General features: G+C 59.1%; 1 protein-coding gene across 1 annotated transcript in view; it reads right to left on the reverse strand.

Annotated features, from left to right (window-relative positions):
- The window catches only part of DCAF11 (DDB1 and CUL4 associated factor 11), a 58,452-nt gene continuing 38,192 nt past the window's right edge, over positions 1 to 20,260 (reverse strand). Inside the window, exons 7-14 of the mRNA XM_075567996.1 lie at positions 13,964 to 14,018; positions 9,580 to 9,648; positions 9,422 to 9,479; positions 8,077 to 8,262; positions 7,781 to 7,934; positions 3,271 to 3,423; positions 681 to 787; positions 1 to 478 (exon numbers count right to left, since the gene is read on the reverse strand). Coding sequence (XP_075424111.1) covers positions 362 to 478; positions 681 to 787; positions 3,271 to 3,423; positions 7,781 to 7,934; positions 8,077 to 8,262; positions 9,422 to 9,479; positions 9,580 to 9,648; positions 13,964 to 14,018 — 899 coding nt within the window. The 3' untranslated portion in view covers positions 1 to 361. The remainder of the gene's footprint in view (positions 479 to 680; positions 788 to 3,270; positions 3,424 to 7,780; positions 7,935 to 8,076; positions 8,263 to 9,421; positions 9,480 to 9,579; positions 9,649 to 13,963; positions 14,019 to 20,260) is intronic.

The raw sequence follows: 20,260 nt of genomic DNA on the forward strand, positions 1-20,260 counted from the left end.
AAGATTGGGACAGGTTTATTACAGAGACAGGAGCAGAGAGGTCAGAGGTCAGATACTCAGAAAACTGACCCCACCCACCAACATAGGGCCCCCTCTCAAGTTCAGACGCTGCCCTCAGATCACAAGCTGACACCCCAAGACATCCCCCTCCCCATTTACACCTCATACACACACACCACCCACACACACACACACACACACACACACAACATCCCTCACACAACCCTCATATACACACACATCCTACACTCTCCTTCATACACACTCACACACTCACACCCACACTGTCCTGTCCCTCCCCCCACACTTGTGATAAGAGCCAGCGGTCAGTATCTCCTCCTCCCCTCACAATTACCAGGGGCTACCAAGAAGAGGAGGAGCTGGCAGGGCTGAATTCGGACTCCAGGGGGGGTGTGCGCAGGTCCTCGGGGTAAAACTCAGCCTGGCGGTGCTCCCAGACGCGCAGACTGCAGTCCCACTGAGGGGGGGGAAGGGAGAGAGACATGAAAGAGGGTGGAGGGAGAGAGACATTAAAGAGGGTGGAGGGAGAGAGACATGAAGGAAGCAGAGTAATGAGACAGAGATTAGAGCTTCTGTGCAATGTCCCATCTCACCCCCTCACCCCCTCACTCCACAGCAACCCAACCCCCGGGCAGTCTCGCTCCCTCCTCTCCACTCACCGAGCTGCTCACAAGGTTGTTATCACATGGGTGCCAGCTCACATCTCGCACACAGGCTTTGTGATTGGTCAGTTTCTTCACTACCTGGCCCGTTAACAAGTCGTAAACTGAGGAGAGCAAGAGAGGGCGACACTGAGAAGTGAGGAGGGGTGGATGTTACGGGGGGGTAGAGGCAGGGGTGGGTGTGGAGGGGGGGAGAGGCAGGGGTGGGTGTGGAGAAGGGGAGAGGCAGGGGTGGGTGTGGAGGGGGGGAGAGGCAGGGGTGGGTGTGGAGGGGGGGAGAGGCAGGGGTGGGTGTGGAGGGGGGGAGAGGCAGGGGTGGGTGTGGAGGGGGGGAGAGGCAGGGGTGGGTGTGGAGGGGGGGAGAGGCAGGGGTGGGTGTGGAGGGGGGGAGAGGCAGTCGGGGTGTGAGGGGAGAGGCAGGGGGTGTGTGAGGGGAGAGGCAGGGGTGGGTGTGGAGGGGGGGGGGAGAGGCAGGGGTGGGTGTGGAGGGGGGGGGGAGAGGCAGGGGTGGGTGTGGAGGGGGGGGGGAGAGGCAGGGGTGGGTGTGGAGGGGGGGGGGAGAGGCAGGGGTGGGTGTGGAGGGGGGGAGAGGCAGGGGTGGGTGTGGAGGGGGGGAGAGGCAGGGGTGGGTGTGGAGGGGGGGAGAGGCAGGGGTGGGTGTGGAGGGGGGGAGAGGCAGGGGTGGGTGTGGAGGGGGGGAGAGGCAGGGGTGGGTGTGGAGGGGGGGGAGAGGCAGGGGTGGGTGTGGAGGGGGGGAGAGGCAGGGGTGGGTGTGGAGGGGGGGAGAGGCAGGGGTGGGTGTGGAGGGGGGGGGAGAGGCAGGGGTGGGTGTGGAGGGGGGGGAGAGGCAGGGGTGGGTGTGGAGGGGGGGGAGAGGCAGGGGTGGGTGTGGAGGGGGGGGAGAGGCAGGGGTGGGTGTGGAGGGGGGGGAGAGGCAGGGGTGGGTGTGGAGGGGGGGGAGAGGCAGGGGTGGGTGTGGAGGGGGGGGAGAGGCAGGGGTGGGTGTGGAGGGGGGGGGAGAGGCAGGGGTGGGTGTGGAGGGGGGGGAGAGGCAGGGGTGGGTGTGGAGGGGGGGGAGAGGCAGGGGTGGGTGTGGAGGGGGGGGAGAGGCAGGGGTGGGTGTGGAGGGGGGAGATGCAGGGGGGGTGTGAGGGGAGGGGCGGGGTGTGAGGGGAGGGGCGGGGGTGTGAGGGGAGGGGCGGGGGTGTGTGAGGGGAGAGGCGGGGGTGTGGAGGGGGGAGAGGCAGGGGTGGGTGTGGAGGGGGGGGGAGAGGCAGGGGTGGGTGTGGAGGGGGGGGGAGAGGCAGGGGTGGGTGTGGAGGGGGGGGGAGAGGCAGGGGTGGGTGTGGAGGGGGGGGGGGAGAGGCAGGGGTGGGTGTGGAGGGGGGGGAGAGGCAGGGGTGGGTGTGGAGGGGGGGGAGAGGCAGGGGTGGGTGTGGAGGGGGGGAGAGGCAGGGGTGGGTGTGGAGGGGGGGGAGAGGCAGGGGTGGGTGTGGAGGGGGGGGAGAGGCAGGGGTGGGTGAGGCAGGGGTGGGTGTGGAGGGGGGGGAGAGGCAGGGGTGGGTGTGGTGGGGGGGGAGAGGCAGGGGTGGGTGTGGTGGGGGGGGAGAGGCAGGGGGTGTGAGGGGAGAGGCAGGGGGTGGGGGTGTGAGGGGAGAGGCAGGGGGTGCGGGGTGTGAGGGGAGAGGCAGGGGGTGCGGGGTGTGAGGGGAGAGGCAGGGGGTGCGGGGTGTGAGGGGAGAGGCAGGGGGTGCGGGTGTGAGTGGAGAGGAAGGGGGTGCGGGGTGTGAGGGGAGAGGCAGGGGGTGCGGGGTGTGAGGGGAGAGGCAGGGGGTGTGAGGGGAGAGGCAGGGGGTGTGAGGGGAGAGGCAGGGGGTGCGGGGTGTGAGGGGAGAGGCAGGGGGTGCGGGGTGTGAGGGGAGAGGCAGGGGGTGCGGGTGTGAGGGGAGAGGCAGGGGGTGCGGGGTGTGAGGGGAGAGGCAGGGGGTGTGAGGGGAGAGGCAGGGGGTGCGGGGTGTGAGGGGAGAGGCAGGGGGTGCGGGGGTGAGGGAAGCGGCAGGGGGGGGTGAGGGGAGCGGCAGGGGGGGGGTGAGGGGAGCGGCAGGGGTTGCGGGGGGTGAGGGGAGAGGCAGGGTGTGAGGGGAGAGGCAGGGTGTGAGGGGAGAGGCAGGGTGTGAGGGGACAGGCAGGGTGTGAGGGGAGAGGCAGGGGGTGCGGGGTGTGAGGGGAGAGGCAGGGGGTGCGGGGGGTGAGGGGAGTGGCAGGGGGGGGTGAGGGGAGCGGCAGGGGGGGGTGAGGGGAGGGGTGAGGGGAGCGGCAGGGGGTGCGGGGGGTGAGGGGAGCGGCAGGGGGGGGGTGAGGGGAGCGGCAGGGGGTGGGGGGTGTGAGGGGAGAGTAAGGGGGTGGGGGGTGTGAGGGGAGCGGCAGGGGGGGGGTGAGGGGAGCGGCAGGGGGTGCGGGGGGTGAGGGGAGCGGCAGGGGGGGGTGAGGGAAGCGGCAGGGGGTGGGGGGTGTGAGGGGAGAGTAAGGGGGTGGGGGGGGGTGAGGGGAGCGGCACCCCCCCTGCAGCGCCCCCGCGGGTACTCACCCACCACCCTGCCGGTGGAGCAGCCGCTGTACACATACTGCTGCCCGGTGCTGTACGCCGGGGAGAAGCGACATCGGATCAGCGTGCGCAGGACGCCGTGGCCGCGATATGTCATTAGGGACGTGTCCCCGGGGAGCCGCTTCTTCCTGAGAGCTGAGAGCGGGAGATCTTCATTTAAGCGCCGGACAGGGGCACGGGGGGAGCACGCACAGGGACACGGGGGGAGCACGCACAGGGACACGGGGGGAGCACGCACAGGGGACACGGGGGGAGCACGCACAGGGACACGGGGGGAGCACGCACAGGGACACGGGGGGAGCACGCACAGGGGACACGGGGGGAGCCCACACAGGGACACGGGGGGAGCCCACACAGGGACACGGGGGGAGCACGCACAGGGGACACGGGGGGAGCACGCACAGGGACATGGGGGGAGCCCACACAGGGACACGGGGGGAGCACGCACAGGGACACAGGGGGAGCACGCACAGGGGCACGGGGGGAGCACGCACAGGGACACGGGGGGGAGCCCGCACAGGGAGACACGGGGGGGGAGCCCGCACAGGGAGACACGGGGGGAGCACGCACAGGGACACGGGGGGAGCACGCACAGGGGACACGGGGGGAGCCCGCACAGGGACACGGGGGGAGCCCACACAGGGACACGGGGGGAGCCCACACAGGGACACGGGGGGAGCCCACACAGGGACACGGGGGGAGCACGCACAGGGACACGGGGGGAGCCCACACAGGGACACGGGGGGAGCCCACACAGGGACACGGGGGGAGCACGCACAGGGACACGGAGGGGGAGCACGCACAGGGACACGGGGGGAGCACGCACAGGGACACGGAGGGGGAGCACGCACAGGGACACAAGGGGAGCACGCACAGGGACACGGGGGGGAGCACGCACAGGGACACGGGGGGGAGCCCGCACAGGGAGACACGGGGGGGAGCCCGCACAGGGAGACACGGGGGGAGCACGCACAGGGAGACACGGGGGGAGCACGCACAGGGGACACGGGGGGAGCACGCACAGGGGACACGGGGGGAGCACGCACAGGGGACACAGGGGGAGCACGCACAGGGACACGGGGGGAGCCCGCACAGGGAGACACGGGGGGAGCACGCACAGGGACACGGGGGGAGCACGCACAGGGACACGGGGGGAGCACGCACAGGGGACACGGGGGGAGCACGCACAGGGGCACGGGGGGAGCACGCACAGGGGTCACGGGGGGAGCACGCACAGGGGCACGGGGGGAGCACGCACAGGGGCACGGGGGGAGCACGCACAGGGGACACGGGGGGAGCACGCACAGGGGCACGGGGGGAGCCCGCACAGGGACACGGGGGGAGCCCGCACAGGGACACGGGGGGAGCCCGCACAGGGGAACGGGGGGAGCACGCACAGGGGACACGGGGGGAGCACGCACAGGGGACACGGGGGGAGCACGCACAGGGGAGCCCGCACAGGGACACGGGGGGAGCCCGCACAAGGGACACGGGGGGAGCCCGCACAGGGACACGGGGGGAGCCCGCACAGGGACACGGGGGGAGCACGCACAGGGACACGGGGGGAGCACGCACAGGGACACGGGGGGAGCCCGCACAGGGGCACGGGGGGAGCCCGCACAGGGACACGGGGGGAGCCCGCACAGGGACACGGGGGGAGCCCGCACAGGGACACGGGGGGAGCCCGCACAGGGACACGGGGGGAGCCCGCACAGGGACACGGGGGGAGCCCGCACAGGGACACGGGGGGAGCACGCACAGGGACACGGGGGGAGCCCGCACAGGGACACGGGGGGAGCCCGCACAGGGACACGGGGGGAGCCCGCACAGGGACACGGGGGGAGCACGCACAGGGACACGGGGGGAGCACGCACAGGGACACGGGGGGGGGGAGCCCGCACACGGAACATGGGGGGAGCCCGCACAGGGGACGCGGGGGGGGAGCCCGCACAGAGGACACGGGGGGGGGGAGCCCGCACAGGGACACGGGGGGGGGGGGGGGAGCCCGCACAGGGGACACGGGGGGGGGGGGGGAGCCCGCACAGGGGACACGGGGGGGGGGGGGAGCCCGCACAGGGGACACGGGGGGGGGAGCCCGCACAGGGGACACGGGGGGGGGATCCCGCACAGGGACATGGGGGGGGGGATCCCGCACAGGGGACATGGGGGGGGGGGAGCCCGCACAGGGGACACGGGGGGGGTGGGAGCCCGCACAGGGGACACGGGGGGGGGAGCCCGCACAGGGGACACGGGGGGGAGCCCGCACAGGGGACACGGGGGGGGGGGGGGAGCCCACACAGGGGACATGGGGGGGGGGGGGAGCCCGCACAGGGGACACGGGGGGGGAGCCCGCACAGGGCACACGGGGGGGGGGAGCCCGCACAGGGGACACGGGGGGGGGTGGGAGCCCGCACAGGGGACACGGGGGGGGGGGGAGCCCGCACAGGGGACACGGGGGGGGGGGGGAGCCCGCACAGGGGACACGGGGGGGGAGCCCGCACAGGGACACGGGGGGGGAGCCCGCACAGGGACACGGGGGGGGAGCCCTGTATAAAAGGGGGCAGGCTCCCTCTCCCTGTATAAAAGGGGGCAGGGTTCCCTCTCCCTGTATAGAAAGGGGCGGGGGTCGCTCCCTCTCCCTGTATAAAAGGGGGCAGGGTTCCCTCTCCCTGTATAGAAAGGGGCGGGGGTCCCTCTCCCTGTATATAAGGGGGCGGGGTCCCTCTCCCTGTATAAAAGGGGGCGGGTCCCTCTACCTGTATAAAAGGGGGCGGGGGTCCCTCTCCCTGTATAAAAGGGGGCGGGGTCCCTCTCCCTGTATAAAAGGGGGCGGGGTCCCTCTCCCTGTATAGAAGGGGGCGGGGGTCCCTCTCCCTGTATAGAAGGGGGCGGGGGGTCCCTCTCCTTGAATATAAGGGGGCGGGGGTCCCTCTCCCTGTATATAAGGGGGCGGGGGTCCCTCTCCCTGTATATAAGGGGGCGGGGGTCCCTCTCCCTGTATAGAAGGGGGCGGGGGTCCCTCTCCCTGTATAGAAGGGGGCGGGGGTCCCTCTCCCTGTATAGAAGGGGGCGGGGGTCCCTCTCCCTGTATAGAAGGGGGCGGGGGTCCCTCTCCCTGTATAGAAGGGGGCGGGGGTCCCTCTCCCTGTATAGAAGGGGGCGGGGGTCCCTCTCCCTGTATAGAAGGGGGCGGGGGTCCCTCTCCTTGAATATAAGGGGGCGGGGGTCCCTCTCCCTGTATATAAGGGGGCGGGGGTCCCTCTCCCTGTATATAAGGGGGCGGGGGTCCCTCTCCCTGTATAGAAGGGGGCGGGGGGTCCCTCTCCCTGTATAGAAGGGGGCGGGGGGTCCCTCTCCCTGTATAGAAGGGGGCGGGGGTCCCTCTCCCTGTATAGAAGGGGGCGGGGGTCCCTCTCCCTGTATAGAAGGGGGCGGGGGTCCCTCTCCCTGTATAGAAGGGGGCGGGGGGTCCCTCTCCCTGTATATAAGGGGGCGGGGGTCCCTCTCCCTGTATATAAGGGGGGCGGGGGGTCCCTCTCCCTGTATATAAGGGGGCGGGGGTCCCTCTCCCTGTATATAAGGGGGCGGGGGTCCCTCTCCCTGTATATAAGGGGGCGGGGGTCCCTCTCCCTGTATAGAAGGGGGCGGGGGTCCCTCTCCCTGTATAGAAGGGGGCGGGGGTCCCTCTCCCTGTATAGAAGGGGGCGGGGGTCCCTCTCCCTGTATAGAAGGGGGCGGGGGTCCCTCTCCCTGTATAGAAGGGGGCGGGGGTCCCTCTCCCTGTATAGAAGGGGGCGGGGGTTCCTCTCCCTGTATAGAAGGGGGCGGGGTCCCTCTCCCTGTATAGAAGGGGGCGGGGGGTCCCTCTCCCTGTATAGAAGGGGGCGGGGGTCCCTCTCCCTGTATAGAAGGGGGCGGGGGTCCCTCTCCCTGTATAGAAGGGGGCGGGGGTCCCTCTCCCTGTATAGAAGGGGGCGGGGGTCCCTCTCCCTGTATAGAAGGGGGCGGGGGTCCCTCTCCCTGTATAGAAGGGGGCGGGGGTTCCTCTTCCTGTATAGAAGAGGGCGGGGTCCCTCTCCCTGTATAAAAGGGGGCGGGGGGTCCCTCTCCCTGTATAGAAGGGGGCGGGGGTCCCTCTCCCTGTATAGAAGGGGGCGGGGGGGCCCTCTCCCTGTTTATAAGGGGGCGGGGGTCCCTCTCCCTGTATAGAAGGGGGCGGGGGTCCCTCTCCCTGTATAGAAGGGGGCGGGGGTCCCTCTCCCTGTATAGAGGGGGCGGGGGTCCCTCTCTCTGTATAGAAGGGGGCGGGGGTCCCTCTCCCTGTATAGAAGGGGGCGGGGGTCCCTCTCCCTGTATAAAAGGGGGCGGGGTCCCTCTCTCTGTATAAAAGGGGGCGGGGTCCCTCTCCCTGTATAGAGGGGGCGGGGGTCCCTCTCCCTGTATAGAAGGGGGCGGGGTCCCTCTCCCTGTATAGAAGGGGGCGGGGTCTCACCTCTCTTGGGCACTTGCTGCCAGCGATAGTCCCAGTTCTGTTGGGTCACTGCCCTGCGGGACGCCTCGAGTCCCTCGGGCCCGGACAGTCTTCGGATATCCCAGAGCTTAATACTCTGATCTTTGGAATTAGAAAGCAGATATCGGCCGTCCCCCTAATACAGAGAGAGAGAGAGATATACATATATTTACAGTATATACACATTATATATATATACATATACATATACAGAGAGAGAGAGAGATAGAGATATGAGAGAGAGATGTGAGACAGAGATAGAGAAGGTGGGCACTCACCTTGCTGTCTATGAAGGTGACCCCATCGTGATGTCCGGCTAACACACCCACAGGTTTGGGGTCATCTTCTCGCATAGTGCGGCGGTCCCACACCTTACACAGAGCGTCGTCTCCGCCAGAGAACAGGATGTGACAGCTCTCATCAGCAAACGAGACTGCGTTCACATCATCTTCGTGAGACGATATCTAAGGGGGAGAAGGACAGGATAAGGGGGAGGAGGAGAGAGCACGGGGGGGGAGGAGAGAGCACATGGGGGGAGGAGAGAGCACACGGGGGGAGGAGAGAGAAAACGGGGGAGGGGAGAGGAATGGAGGAGAGGAAAAGGAGGAGAGAAAATGGGGAGGGGGGGGGGGGGAGACCAGGTCTTTTAACACCATTTATATTTTAAGGGATCAATCACAGGGCAAAACAAGACAGTGATAAATAAGATGAGGTTTATTTTGGATAAATCCTCGGAAACACACCAGAATACAAAATACAAAAATATACACACTTACGGGGGTCTGGGGAATGAGATCTACCTTTCCTAGGAGCAGGGACCCACTTCAAATGGGTTTAACCTGTCCGCTTCTCTGCTTCAGGATATCAGAGTGCTGCACACAGCAGCCACTCTGACATGAACCTCCAGCTGGTCACAGTCCAACGCCACACTCCCTCCCAGAGTGTCTCTCAGATGGTCTCCACACTCCTTACCAGAGATGGACTTCAGATGAACTGATCAGCAGCGTTCCTTATATACCTCTTGGTGGCTATCCTTTAACATTGAGCAAGGCAGCCAGCCAAGAGAAACAGTGCCTGGGGCTCAGACCTTATAACTGATTCAATTAACTAAGCCCCTACCTTTGTTCTGATCTATTTCTATGGAGAGCTTCAACAGAGTGAATTACTTAGTCTTTCTCAATAGAAATGACAGTAGCAGTGGAGTATCTAATTTACTTTCTTGCATGTTAAATCTATCACCACACAATACCAACTACTATATCCAGCTGGGGGGAATTGCTAACACAGGCATAAATACAGACATAAGGAAAATATGTTCTCCCCCAGATATTAAATGACATTTGGTTGGATGAAACTTTACTAGGACAGCCAAGTTACATGTTTTTTAGGGGTAAATAGCAAGGATTTCTCTTTATTAGGTCCCCAGCTACCCATACCTTCACAGGGAGGAGAGAGGAAACGGGGGGAGGAGAGAGGAAACGGGGGGGAGGAGAGAGGAAACAGGGGGGTGAGGAGAGAGGAAACAAGGGGGAGGAGAGGGGAAACAAGGGGGGAGGAAAGATAGAACGGTGGGAGGATGACAGAATAGAGGGGGAGGAGAGAATATAGGGGAGGTCTTCACACCTTCAGTATCCTGCGGTTCTGCTCCCGGTCGCACACGTATACACATCCATCGTTGGCTCTGCAAGAGAGGAGCGCTCAGCACATATACCCATACCCCAACCCACGAACACACCCACCTATATACATCCAACATGACCTCGTGTACCCCATTTACTTACCCGCCCAGCACCTCCCGACCGTCAGACGAAACGGCAATAGAGAAAACTGCAAAACGGCGCTGTGAGGGGCTGCGGGGAGGAGGGGGAGAGAGACTGACAAAAAGGAGGGAGAGAGGGGAAGAGAGCGGAGGACAGAAGTGGGGGGGGGAGGGAGAGTTAGAGAGAGGGGTGAGTTAGAGGGAAGGACGGAGACGGGGGGAAATTAAGAGAGGGGTGAGTCAGAGGGATGGACGGAGGTGGGGGGAGAGTAAGAGAGAGGGGTGAGTTAGAGGGAAGGACGGAGGTGGAGGAGAGTTAGAGAGAGGGCAATAGAGGGAAGGATAGAGAGGAGGAGAGAGAGTTAGAGGCCCTATTGCTTATAGTGGGCAGAAAGACCAGTATTACCACACGCAGAAGTGGATACAGAGTAATCATTACTAACTGTGTTTTGTAGGGATTGGAGATAGATAGATAGATACACACACACACACACACACACACACACACACACGTTTGAAAAAGAAAGTACGCCCTCTTTGAATTCTATGGTTTTACATATCAGGACATAATAACAATCATCTGTTCCTTAGCACATCTTAAAATGAGGTAAATACAACCTCAGATGAACAACAACACATGACATATTACACCGTGTCATGATTTATTTAAAGCCAAAATGGAGAAGCCACGTGTGAAAAACTAAGTACACCCTTACTGCTTCCATAGGAATTAAGATGCAAAGTTGCATCTGAACAAACCACAAGACTTCTGGAACAATGTCCTTTGGACAGACGAGACCAAAGTGGAGATGTTTGGCCATAATGCACAGCGCCAACGTTTGGCGAAAACCAAACACAGCATATCAGCACAAACACCTCATACCAACTGTCAAGCACGGTGTTGGAGGGGTGATGATTTGGGCTTGTTTTTGCAGCCACAGGACCTGGGAACCTTGCAGTCATTGAGTCGACCATGAACTCCTCTGTATACCAAAGTATTCTAGAATCAAATGTTAGGCCATCTGTCCAACAGCTAAATCTTGGCTGAAATTGGGTCATGCAACAGGACAATGATCCCAAGCACCCCAGCAAATCTACAACAGAATGGCTGAAAAAGAAAAGAATCAAGGTGTTGCAATGGCCCAGTCAAAGTCCAGACCTCAAGCCGATTGAAATGCTGTGGCGGGACCTTAAGAGAGCTGTACAACAACAAATGCCCACAAACAACAATGAACGGAAGCAACGTTGTAAAGAAGAGTGGGCCAAAATTCCACCACAACGATGTGAGAGACTGATAAAGTCCTACAGAAAACGATTACTTCAAGTTATTGCTGCTAAAGGTGGTTCTACAAGCTATTGAATCATAAGGTATACTTAGTTTTTCACACATGGCTTCTCCATTTTGTCTTTATTTTTGTTAAATAAATCATGACACGTGTAATATGTCATGTGTTGTTGTTCATCTGAGGTTGTATTTACCTAATTTTAAGACCTGCTAAGGAACAGATGATTGTTATTATGTCCTGATATGTAAAACCATAGAATTCAAAGAGGGTGTACTTTCTTTTTCACACAACTGTATGTATATAGATATACATACACATATACACACCCACACATTTTCCCTAATTTCCGATTTGCACTCAATTTAAGATTACAATGGGAGATATGATGCAGTGTTTGAAACATGTGGGGTGAATTATATTAAAACAAATAATAAATCAACATGGAGAACATACAGATATACACAGAGGACAAATCACTATATATATGATGGGGTTTTGTGTGTGTGTGTATGGTATGTGTTCTTTATTCTATCCTTCTGTGGTATAACCTGTATACACTATGAGAGATATCTCTGTGTGCTCTTCTATATTTAGTTATATTGGAGATTTAGACACACACACCTTTGCAGAAGTATTCACCCCCTACCAATAATGTCACGTTATTGAATTGCAGATAATGTGTGCACAGTTTTTCAAACTATTTTTATTCAAAGCTACAAAGCTGTAGGGCCCTGTTATATGAGAAGGTTAAATGTCAGCAAAGAAAATGTACTGGTTGCAGTATCCAGCCCCTTAAGTCAGAACTTGGTAGAAGCCCCTTTTGCAGTTATTACTGCTACGAGTCTTTTTGGATAGGTTTCTCCTAGCTTTGCACAGTAGGATGGGGACATTTCTGCCCATTCTTCACTGGAACATTGATCCAGTTCCGATAGGTTTGTCGGGGATCGTCGATGGACGGCAATCTTCAAGTCTCACCATAAATGTTCGATTGGATTCAAGTCAGGACTTTGACTGGGCCACTCAAGAACATTAATTCTCTTCTTGTCCCACCCCCCGTGTGGCTTTGGGTCATTGTCCTACGGAAATGTGAATTTCCTCCCCAGAGCCTGGGTTTTCCTCAAGGATTCGCTGATACTTTGCACCATCCATTCTCCCCTCTACCCTGACCAGCTTCCCAGTCGCTGCTGAAGAGAAGCGTCCCCAGAACATGATGTTGCCACCACCATGCTAAACAGCTGGGATGGTGCCGACTGGGTGATGTGCAGTGTTCACACATCAACATTAAGACGGTCCCTACACAAAGCTGGGCTGTATGGACGGGTGGCAAGAAAGGAGCCATTACTCAAGAAGACATGTGGAAAAAGGTTGTGTGGTCAGACGAGACAAAAATGTAACTTTTTGGTCTAAATTCCCAGCGTTACATGTGGCGCAAGCTCAACACTGCACATCACCCAGTCACCACCACCCCAACTGTCAGGCATGGTGATGGCAACATCATGTTCTGGGGAAGCTTCTCTTCAGCAGGGACTGGGAAGCTCGTCAGGATAGAGGGGAGAATGGATGGTGCAATGTACCGGCGAATCCTTGAGCAAAACCTGTTTGAGTACAGCCAGTCTGACACGGAGGGAGGAAATTCACATTTCCGCAGGACAATGGCCCGAAGCATAAAGTCAAAGCCACAGGGGGGGGGGAGGGGGGCGGACAAAAAGAGAATTCATGTGCAAAGCTACAGAAGTAGCAGGACATCCTGCCTCCGTGGGCGCGGCTGGGCTGAGGTCGATCGCGACCAAGGAAGTAGTAAGCTGCCCGGGAAGGATTAACTCAGAGGTGGTCCTTACTTCTGAATGGGACCATCGCCGAGTTACCTGGCCAGCCATGCGTCTGTAATCGCTACGCGGATGGGTCTCGGAGAGAAGCCGTCTCTCTGTCTGTCTTCCTGAGCCGCTATTACAGTGAACCAATGTTTCATTAGCTTTATTTACTGTATTGAAGCAGGGAGGTCTCCGGAGGTGAACCCCATTTATTTCAACTCCGAGGACCCCCTACTTCTGGAAATACAGACCTGTAGGGGGTGCCAGCTACCCCTAGGGAAGGGGTTGAATACTTATGCAACCAGTAGCTTTGAATCAAAACAAATTCTGCGTATCAATCTGCTCAATTGTCAAGGAAAAGATATACAACATAATGTTTTGATGGTATTAACACCTAGGAGGCCGAGTATAATCTTCCGGGGCACTTCAAACCTCCGTTGGAGGAAATGCGTCCACACAGGAGATCGTTAAATCACATCTGCTGGTTTTATCCCAAGACACAAAGATTCGGGATAAAGATCCAAAATGAAATGGGAGAACTTGTGGAAATCCCAATACCCCCTCCATCCGTTGGTAGTCATCCTTGCCAAGCCCAATCGGAAAACCCAACTCGGTCAGAAGGAAACTAGTTTCCCACATTCTAACCGCGGCACGGTGGAGAATCCCCTTGGCTCGAGAAAAAGGCGGAACAAAGATGAGGTGATGGAGATGGAGAGGTGAGACACACAGGCCTTCTCCAAGACCTCGGGCCCTGGATCCGTCGGTAAGGTGGGTGGGCCGATTAGTGTTAGGAACAGATGCTAAACACGGATGTGTAGAAGGCGTATGGGTTTTTAATAGTCGTGTAATTGAGCCAAACATGTATATGTTAACGTATTCACACTCCGAATTTCTGAAAGATGCAATACAGATGTCGTCGGGTGTGTCACCCTATTACCCCACCCCCCTTTTTTTCTTTTCTGTACCCACTTACCATGTTCAAATCAATACAAACTGTGCATACATTATTTGTAATTCAACAACTTGTGACATTGTTGGTAGGGGGTGAATTCTTCTGCAAGTGTGAGAGAGAGTGTGAGTGTGTATATACTGTATATGACAATACGTGAAGCTGATCCATGACACTCAAAGCTAAAGTCCTCCCTCTGGCAGCCAATAGAAAGCCGTGACATGGCAGTTTCTGATTGGGTGACATGGCCTTCTTGTCTTCCCCTTGTAAGTACAAAGTCTCGGGGAGTCCCAGAGCTGTAATTGAGGAGGTGAAGCCCCGGGGGACCCCTCGTTCATCACTTTAATATCCCAGCAGTACCTGAGATCCAGAGCTGTGTGCGTCTCCATGTCTCCGTAAATGCTACAGAGGTGAACTGAAAGCAGAGAAACACACGGAAGCGTTATATTACACACACACACACACCTGAATATACAGAGCTGTGCGATCCCCAAACGTATACCTGAATATACAGAGCTGTGCGATCCCCAAACGTATACCTGAATATACAGAGCTGTGCGATCCCCAAACGTATAACTGAATATACAGAGCTGTGCGATCCCCAAACGTATAACTGAATATACAGAGCTGTGCGATCCCCAAACGTATAACTGAATATACAGAGCTGTGCGATCCCCAAACGTATAACTGAATATACAGAGCTGTGCGATCCCCAAACGTATAACTGAATATACAGAGCTGTGCGATCCCCAAACGTATAACTGAATATACAGAGCTGTGCGATCCCCAAACGAATAGCTGAATATACAGAGCTGTGGGAGGCGATCCCCAAACGTATAACTGAATATACAGAGCTGTGCGATCCCCAAACGTATAACTGAGGATGTAAGAGGATGTAACTGTGATATGTGAGGAAGACGATGGAAGACAAAAGCTTAAAGAAGACGACGCAGCGACTTGTGATTGGGAAGAAGTCATCACACTCAAACAAGACGATGGATCAACAATAAAGGGCCGTGCACTTATCATAAAGAGAGTTTAGGATTTCTACATTAAATTGTACAGGAACACAGATAATACAGGGTGTGACCCAGCAGAGGACACGCGAGAAGAAACCACCAAGGATGTACCACGTGTCCTTCCAGAAGAAGTGGCAAAGGCAATAATATCCATAAAGAATGGGACGGCTCCCGGGGAAGAGGGAATAACAACTGAAATCTGGGAAGAAGCTGGAGAAGTAGAGAAAATCCTCGCACAACTCTTTCCATGCGGCTTGTGGAACAGGAACATCCCAGAACAATGGAGTAATGTCACAGTTATCCTCATCCCCAGGAGAGGAGACAGAGACCTCAAGAACTACAGACCAATCAGCCTACTTCCCAATCACTTACAGGGTTTATACGGAGATACTCACTAATCGGCTGCAGCAGTCCCGGGAGTTTCCCAGCCTGGAGAACACAATGTTGCACAATAATTTTTTTCCAAAGTAATGAATACGATCTACTGTACCAGGGATTCAAAGATTACAAAAAAGCATTCAATGCTCTCTATACCTCAGAAGTTTTAAAGGCATTAAGAACCATTAGATTACATGAAGATGCTATTAAAGATAAGTAAGGGAGTGCGGCCGGGAGACCCCGTGTCACCAGGATCAGTCAGGGAGTGCGGCAGGGAGACACCGTGTAACCAGGATCAGTACGGGTGTGTGGCAGGGAGACACCGTGTCACCAGGATCAGTCAGGGAGTGCGGCAGGGAGACACCGTGTAACCAGGATCAGTAAGGGTGTGTGGCAGGGAGACACCGTGTCACCAGGATCAGTAAGGGAGTGCGGCAGGGAGACACCGTGTCACCAGGATCAGTAAGGGTGTGTGGCAGGGAGACACCGTGTCACCAGGATCAGTACGGGTGTGTGGCAGGGAGACACTGTGTCACCAGGATCAGTAAGGGAGTGCGGCAGGGAGACACGGTGTCACCAGGATCAGTAAGGGAGTGCGGCATGGAGACACGGTGTCACCAGGATCAGTAAGGGAGTGCGGCAGGGAGACACTGTGTCACCAGGATCAGTAAGGGAGTGCGGCAGGGAGACACGGTGTCACCAGGATCAGTAAGGGAGTGCGGCAGGGAGACACCGTGTCTCCAGGATCAGTAAGGGAGTGCGGGAGGGAGGCACCGTGTCACCAGGATCAGTAAGGGAGTGCGGCAGGGAGACACCATGTCACCAGGATCAGTAAGGGAGTGCGGCAGGAAGAATCATGTCACCAGGATCAGTAAGGGAGCGCGGCAGGGAGACACCGTGTCACCAGGATCAGTAAGGGAGTGCGGCAGGGAGACACCGTGTCATCAGGATCAGTAAGGGAGTGCGGCAGGGAGACACCATGTCACCAGGATCAGTAAGGGAATGCGGCAGGGAGACACTGTGTCACCAGGATCAGTAAGGGAGCGCGGCAGGGAGACACCGTGTCACCAGGATCAGTAAGGGAGTGCGGCAGGGAGACACCGTGTCACCAGGGTCAGTAAGGGAGTGCGGCAGGGAGACACTGTGTCACCAGGATCAGTAAGGGAGTGCGGCAGGGAGACGCCTTGTCACCAGGATCAGTAAGGGAGTGCGGCAGGGAGACACCGTGTCACCAGGATCAGTAAGGGAGTGCGGCAGGGAGACACTGTGTCACCAGGATCAGTAAGGGAGCGCGGCAGGGAGACACGGTGTCACCAGGATCAGTAAGGGAGTGCGGCAGGGAGACACCGTGTCACCAGGATCAGTAAGGGAGTGCGGCAGGGAGACACCGTGTCACCAGGATCAGTAAGGGAGTGCAGCAGGGAGACTCCATGTCACCAGGATCAGTAAGGGAGTGCGGCAGGGAGACACCGTGTCACCAGGATCAGTAAGGGCGTGCGGCAGGGAGACACCGTGTCACCAGGATCAGTAAGGGAGTGCAGCAGGGAGAGACAATGTCACCAGGATCAGTAAGGGAGTGTGGCAGGGAGGCACCGTGTCACCAGGATCAGTAAGGGAGTGCGGCAGGGAGGCACCGTGTCACCAGGATCAGTAAGGGAGCGCGGCAGGGAGACACCGTGTCACCAGGATCAGTAAGGGAGTGCGGCAGGGAGACGCCGTGTCACCAGGATCAGTAAGGGAGTGCGGCAGGGAGACACCGTGTCACCAGGATCAGTAAGGGAGTGCGGCAGGGAGACACTGTGTCACCAGGGTCAGTAAGGGAGTGCGGCAGGGAGACACCGTGTCACCAGGATCGGTAAGGGAGTGCGGCAGGGAGACACCGTGTCACCAGGATCAGTAAGGGAGTGCGGCAGGGAGACACCGTGTCACCAGGATCAGTAAGGGAGTGCGGCAGGGAGACACCGTGTCACCAGGATCAGTAAGGGAGTGCGGCAGGGAGACACCGTGTCACCAGGATCAGTAAGGGAGTACGGCAGGGAGACACTGTCACCAGGATCAGTAAGGGAGTGCGGCAGGGAGACACCGTGTCACCAGGATCAGTAAGGGAGTGCGGCAGGGAGACACTGTGTCACCAGGATCAGTAAGGGAGCGCGGCAGGGAGGCACGGTGTCACCAGGATCAGTAAGGGAGTGCGGCAGGGAGACACTGTGTCACCAGGATCAGTAAGGGAGCGCGGCAGGGAGGCACGGTGTCACCAGGATCAGTAAGGGAGCGCGGCAGGGAGGCACGGTGTCACCAGGATCAGTAAGGGAGCGCGGCAGGGAGGCACGGTGTCACCAGGATCAGTAAGGGAGTGCGGCAGGGAGACACTGTGTCACCAGGATCAGTAACGGAGCGCGGCAGGGAGACACGGTGTCACCAGGATCAGTAAGGGAGTGCGGCAGGGAGACACCGTGTCACCAGGATCAGTAAGGGAGTACGGCAGGGAGACACCGTGTCACCAGGATCAGTAAGGGAGTGCGGCAGGGAGACACCGTGTCACCAGGATCAGTAAGGGAGTGCGGCAGGGAAACGCCATGTCACCAGGATCAGTGAGTGCGGCAGGGAGACACCGTGTCACCAGGATCAGTGAGTGCGGCAGGGAGACACCGTGTCACCAGGATCAGTAAGGGAGTGCGGCAGGGAGACACGGTGTCACCAGGATCAGTAAGGGAGTGCGGCAGGGAGACACGGTGTCATCAGGATCAGTAAGGGAGTGCAGCAGGGAGACACCGTGTCACCAGGATCAGTAAGGGAGTGCAGCAGGGAGACACCGTGTCATCAGGATCAGTAAGGGAGTGCGGCAGGGAGACACGGTGTCACCAGGATCAGTAAGGGAGTGCGGCAGGGAGACACGGTGTCACCAGGATCAGTAAGGGAGTGCGACAGGGAGACACGGTGTCATCAGGATCAGTAAGGGAGTGCGGCAGGGAGACATGGTGTCACCAGGGTCAGTAAGGGAGTGCGGCAGGGAGACACCGTGTCACCAGAATCAGTAAGGGAGTGCGGCAGGGAGACACTGTGTCACCAGGATCAGTAAGGGAGTGCGGCAGGGAGGCACCATGTCACAAGGATCAGTAAGGGAGTGTGGCAGGGAGACATGGTGTCACCAGGGTCAGTAAGGGAGTGCGGCAGGGAGACACCGTGTCACCAGGATCAGTAAGGGAGTGTGGCAGGGAGACTGTGTCACCAGGATCAGTAAGGGAGTGCGGCATGGAGACACTGTGTCACCAGGATCAGTAAGGGAGCGCGGCAGGGAGACACGGTGTCACCAGGATCAGTAAGGGAGTGCGGCAGGGAGACGCCGTGTCACCAGGATCAGTAAGGGAGCGCGGCAGGGAGACACGGTGTCATCAGGATCAGTGAGTGCGGCAGGGAGACACGGTGTCACCAGGATCAGTAAGGGAGCGCGGCAGGGAGACACCGTGTCACCAGGATCAGTGAGTGCGGCAGGGAGACACGGTGTCACCAGGATCAGTAAGGGAGTGCGGCAGGGAGACACCGTGTCACCAGGATCAGTAAGGGAGTGCGGCAGGGAGACACCGTGTCACCAGGATCAGTAAGGGAGTGCGGCAGGGAGACACCGTGTCACCAGGATCAGTAAGGGAGTGCGGCAGGGAAACGCCATGTCAACAGGATCAGTAAGGGAGTGCGGCAGGGAGACACGGTGTCACCAGGATCAGTAAGGGAGTGCGGCAGGGAGACACGGTGTCACCAGGATCAGTAAGGGAGTGCGGCAGGGAGACACCGTGTCACCAGGATCAGTAAGGGAGTGCGGCAGGGAGACACCGTGTCACCAGGATCAGTAAGGGAGTGCGGCAGGGAAACGCCATGTCAACAGGATCAGTAAGGGAGTGCGGCAGGGAGACACCGTGTCACCAGGATCAGTAAGGGAGTGCAGCAGGGAGACACCGTGTCACCAGGATCAGTAAGGGAGTGCGGCAGGGAGGCACCGTGTCACCAGGATCAGTAAGGGAGTGCGGCAGGGAGGCACCGTGTCACCAGGATCAGTAAGGGAGTGCGGCAGGGAGACACCGTATCACCAGGATCAGTAAGGGAGTGCGGCAGGGAGACACCGTGTCATCAGGATCAGTAAGGGAGTGCGGCAGGGAGACACCGTGTTACCAGGATCAGTAAGGGAGTGCGGCAGGGAGACACCGTGTTACCAGGGTCAGTAAGGGAGTGCGGCAGGGAGACGCCGTGTCACCAGGATCAGTAAGGGAGCGCGGCAGGGAGACACCGTGTCATCAGGATCAGTAAGGGAGTGCGGCAGGGAGACACCGTGTCACCAGGATCAGTAAGGGAGTGCAGCAGGGAGACACCGTCTCACCAGGATCAGTAAGGGAGTGCGGCAAGGAGACACCATGTCACCAGGATCAGTAAGGGAGTGCGGCAGGGAGACACCGTGTCACCAGGATCAGTGAGGGACTGCGGCAGGGAGACACGGTGTCACCAGGATCAGTAAGGGAGCGCGGCAGGGAGACACCGTGTCACCAGGATCAGTAAGGGAGCGCGGCAGGGAGACACCGTGTCACCAGGATCAGTAAGGGAGTGCGGCAGGGAGACACGGTGTCATCAGGATCAGTAAGGGAGTGCGGCAGGGAGACACCGTGTCACCAGGATCAGTAAGGGAGTGCGGCAGGGAGACACCGTGTCACCAGGATCAGTAAGGGAGTGCGGCAGGGAGACCGTGTCACCAGGATCAGTAAGGGAGTGCGGCAGGGAGACACCGTGTCACCAGGATCAGTAAGGGAGTGCGGCAGGGAGACACTGTGTCATCAGGATCAGTAAGGGAGTGCGGCAGGGAGACACTGTATCACCAGGATCAGTAAGGGAGTGCGGCAGGGAGACACTATATCACGAGGATCAGTAAGTGAGTGCGGGCAGGGAGACACTGTGTCATCAGGATCAGTAAGGGAGTGCGGCTGGGAGGCACCGTGTCACCAGGATCAGTAAGGGAGTGCGGCAGGGAGACACGGTGTCATCAGGATCAGTAAGGGAGTGCGGCAGGGAGACACGGTGTCACCAGGATCAGTAAGGGAGTGCGGCAGGGAGGCACCTTGTCACCAGGATCAGTAAGGGAGTGCGGCAGGGAGACGCCGTGTCACCAGGATCAGTAAGGGAGCGCGGCAGGGAGACACCGTGTCACCAGGATCAGTGAGTGCGGCAGGGAGACACGGTGTCACCAGGATCAGTAAGGGAGTGCGGCAGGGAGACACGG

This window comes from Ascaphus truei, chromosome 13, assembly GCF_040206685.1.
Source record: "Ascaphus truei isolate aAscTru1 chromosome 13, aAscTru1.hap1, whole genome shotgun sequence".
Taxonomy (NCBI): domain Eukaryota; kingdom Metazoa; phylum Chordata; class Amphibia; order Anura; family Ascaphidae; genus Ascaphus; species Ascaphus truei.